This window comes from Acanthisitta chloris, unplaced genomic scaffold (assembly GCF_000695815.1).
Source record: "Acanthisitta chloris isolate BGI_N310 unplaced genomic scaffold, ASM69581v1 scaffold16134, whole genome shotgun sequence".
In the NCBI taxonomy this organism is placed as follows: domain Eukaryota; kingdom Metazoa; phylum Chordata; class Aves; order Passeriformes; family Acanthisittidae; genus Acanthisitta; species Acanthisitta chloris.
This window is the reverse complement of record NW_008668916.1, coordinates 1-3,871: the sequence shown is the minus strand read 5'-3', so window position 1 is coordinate 3,871 and position 3,871 is coordinate 1. Positions and strand designations below refer to the sequence as shown.

The 3,871-nt window shown below is 39.0% G+C and overlaps 1 protein-coding gene across 1 annotated transcript; it reads right to left on the bottom strand.

Annotated features, from left to right (window-relative positions):
* Window positions 1-390: 390 nt before the first annotated feature.
* On the bottom strand, window positions 391-3,845 carry LLPH (LLP homolog, long-term synaptic facilitation (Aplysia)). Its single transcript, XM_009073133.1, has 2 exons — window positions 3,664-3,845; window positions 391-758 (listed from the first exon to the last, which is right to left on the bottom strand). Exons 1-2 carry the CDS (start codon window positions 3,842-3,844, stop codon window positions 595-597), a joined length of 345 nt encoding a protein of 114 aa, XP_009071381.1. The 5' UTR covers window position 3,845; the 3' UTR covers window positions 391-594.
* Window positions 3,846-3,871: the final 26 nt, after the last annotated feature.

The window sequence follows — 3,871 nt, the reverse complement described above, 5'->3', positions numbered from 1 at the left end:
CTGTTGCAGACAGCAATGAAATACTTTCTTGTTCTCTCTGTGAATTAGAGTCAGACTGACATTTTCTTTTGACTTACAGAAGTTTCATGAAGCATGATGTTGATTTTAGCATATAAACCTTTTAAAGTTACATGTCAAAAGTCCATTTTTGTTAATTACCAGATGTTAAAAGCAACACAAATCAATGCAACAAAAGTAATTTTACAGAAGGATTTAAAGGGTACAGCAAGTTTACAGAATCTTTGGCTAGATTTATTAAAAGACAAATTACACTGACAAAGACCACAGTACAAAAAAAATTTAATTATTTTTAGAATTTTCCTTAGCATTTTCGGTGTTCACAATATAAAATATGAAGGGTTGCCACCTCAAGAAAACAGATAACCACAGTCTATTCAAACACACTCGGCTTTGGTTTTAAGTTCAGCAGACATCAGGTTGACATTTCTTTCATCACTTGCTGGCCTAATAGTCTCTTCAAAAATTCATTCAACACAATAAATTATACTCAGTGGCTAAGCACAAAAGTATTATGAACTTACATTGGAAATTTATTTTGTTGAGTAAAATATTCATGATCTTACAGAGCTAATTTTACCAGAGGAGGCCTTTGGCCAATTTTGATTTTTTTTTCCCTTTAACACGCTGTGCCTTAAGCTTCTTTTTCTGCCTGGAATTCATCCATATTGGGTACTGTCCATGCTGGTCTAGAAGGGTTTTTTTGTTTCGTTTATTGTCCACGTTCATTTTGCCGTCATCTGAAAATGAAAGGTATTTATAGTGAGTAAGATACTTGAACCAGCTTCATGGAAGACATTTTGTTACTAGATTCCCAAAACTGATAAAAATATTCCTACACATAACAGTAATTTTTACACAGAGAGCTGAAGGGTTTAAGTACTGAAAGCACTTTCCAAACCAATGCAGCTGCAATCCAGGAACTTCAACAGTTGATAGCAAGTGTGCAGAATTTTCCCTAATCTCTGTCTGGGCAAAGCTCCTTATTCTTTAGTCTGCTGTCTGCTCCAACACTGTGACTAAAAGCATTGTGTGTGGTCACCATCATGGAGATATGCAACCATACAGGAAGCCATAGGCTTAATGAAACATATGCACAATTACACACTTTTTATGATGTAATGTTTTAAGGTCTGTTCTAAAAAAAAATCAAATTAATCTGAGTGGAAGATGAAGACAGGTAAAGAGAATAATAAAAAGAAAGGATGAAATTACAGTACAAAGCATGAACCAGTCATCCCACACCTGCCTGAAGACATAAGCATGATGTGAAGTCTAACACATTTACAGGCAGAAATAGAGAATTAATAGAGCACACAGTCACTCCCAAGAACAGCATCCCCGGTTAGCTAACACCCCATGAATCCCATGTCTTCATGAGACAACAAGGCTGCAAGAGGAACATCTTTCTCAGTACTGACTGGAACTGTGCTCTATGATTTCATTTCAATCCTGTTTCCAAACCAGACAACCAAGCTTTATCATGAGTTTTATGGAGCAGAAAACCACTGTTGTGCCAGTCTATTGTTGGGAGACAAAGCTCATGAGGAAAAGGCCAACGTGCTGCTTCAACAGTTGAAGCATCCTGCTAGTCTACAGGAATTTGGACCAGAGATGTGCTTAGGGAGCCCTAAACTGGGATACAAATACTGGCAGTCAGCATAGAATCAGCACAGGGGCCTACTGCCTGCTGGCAGAGCCAAAGGCTGATCCAGCATGGGGCAGGCAGCAAAAACATCTCAGCTTTAGAAATCTCACAAGGTATCAGAGGAATACAACATGACACCTTCTTAACTGCATTATTTTCCAAATGGCATAGGACATAGAGCCTCCAACAACACACCACCAAAAAACCCAGTACCACAGACATTCTCCGATTCCTGTCCCATCATACAATTGAGGTTAATCTGTTACACGAATCTTGACTGCAAAAAAGCACATCCTCAATAAATGTCAGCTGCAACAGGAACTAAAAGAAGAAATACTTCTGGACAAAAACTACCAGTTGTTCACATAGCACAATGTTTCCACTGTACTTAGCAATCTCAAGGATACTATAGGAATCTGTAACAGGAAGAAACCTACTGAACAGAAGCTGCCCAAAGACAAAAAAAAAGCTACAAAAGGGGTTAAATACGAAGAGAAAAGGACCGATAAAAAACCCAAAACTGTAAAAGTTGGTTATAGAAGCAGACTCAATGGATATGATTATCTCGAAAAATTTGTGCACGCTCACACTTTTAAAAACAGCTGCAAACCCACTGCGAACCAAATAAGAAACCTACTGAACAGAAGCTGCCCAAAGACAAAAAAAAAGCTACAAAAGGGGTTAAATACGAAGAGAAAAGGACCGATAAAAAACCCAAAACTGTAAAAGTTGGTTATAGAAGCAGACTCAATGGATATGATTATCTCGAAAAATTTGTGCACGCTCACACTTTTAAAAACAGCTGCAAACCCACTGCGAACCAAATGCTAACCAGCCATTACTTTTTTTTTTTCTACAATGAAAACTGGAAAAAACAAATTTGTAAAATACAAGTACTTATTTGTGAAGTAAGAAGTACTTAGGTACTTCTGAGGCTGCTCTCCATCTGCAAAAGTCAAGTGAAATTGGTCACTTGTAGCCAGGAGAGCTGGAAGGGGGTGCAGGAATGACAGACAACCATGCATTTGCTTCGGAAGCTAGTTTTCCAGCCCAAGAAAGTATACAGGTTTAAGACCTATATACTTTCCTATATGTTTCCTCCAGCTTCAGCATCTGAAGGCTGACAGTGTTTCAAAACATTTCGAAAATTCAGTTCTAACAATCCCATAAAGAACAACTTTTACACCTGGTTTATGTGACAAATCAGAACCATGTATAAAATTACAAATTATACTTTCAGCTACTCTTTACTGGGCAAGTGTTCTTAAAAATCAATCTATTTCCATTTTCCGTATTTTAAGATCTTAAGTGACATAAACTGGAGAAGAAAGAAGGACTATAATTTGGTTTGGACCTCAGTTTTGTGAAGAGGTGTCTTTCTGACTCCTGTTCATTATATACCTATTAAAACCTTTGTTTCCACTTCCTGAGTTACTTTCTTTACAGATGACATCCTGTTCAAGGCACAGGGAGGAAAACTGCACTATGTGCAACGAAGCATTTATTAGTATACAAAAACTGGGCCCACATTACCCCTACCTTCAGACAGGACATTTAAATAGGTTTAAAAAAATCACTACAATTTTGATAAAAATATCAACAAAATTACTTTAGATTTAGGTTTAATTTCTATATGTTTAGTGTTCTCTCTAAGCTAGGCCATAAATTATATCCTATCTCTAGCTGCATAACTGTGAAGTGATGAATCCTCACTCACCTGGTGTGCTTCACAGAGATGTCTCTCCATAGGATACTACATACATTAAAATAGAAGTTATTAAGCTTGTTCCACAAGTGACTGGATGCAATATAGACACCAACGATGGGAAATGACAGGATTTGATGCTTTAACAGCATCTTTTGGCTTTAAAAGATAAAAGTTTCCCAACTCACTGTTCTCAGCCTATACTAACAATGTGCCTGACCCCGACAGCGAAAGCCACAGGCACAGCAACAACACTGCAGGAGGTGACGGCACAACCCACGGCCCAACTCACCCTTCTGCTCCAGGACCTTCTCGGGGGGCACCACGGTCGCTACCTCCTTGACCTCCTCCATGACGACATCCGCCTTGGTTCCCAGGATCTTCTTCAGTCTCTCCAGCTCTTTGGGCATGTTCTTCTTCCTCTTCTCCGCCCGCATCTTCCTCCTCCACTTGCTCCGAAGGCTCTTGGCCATGTCCTGCGGGGAGAGCAGAGTGAGCGC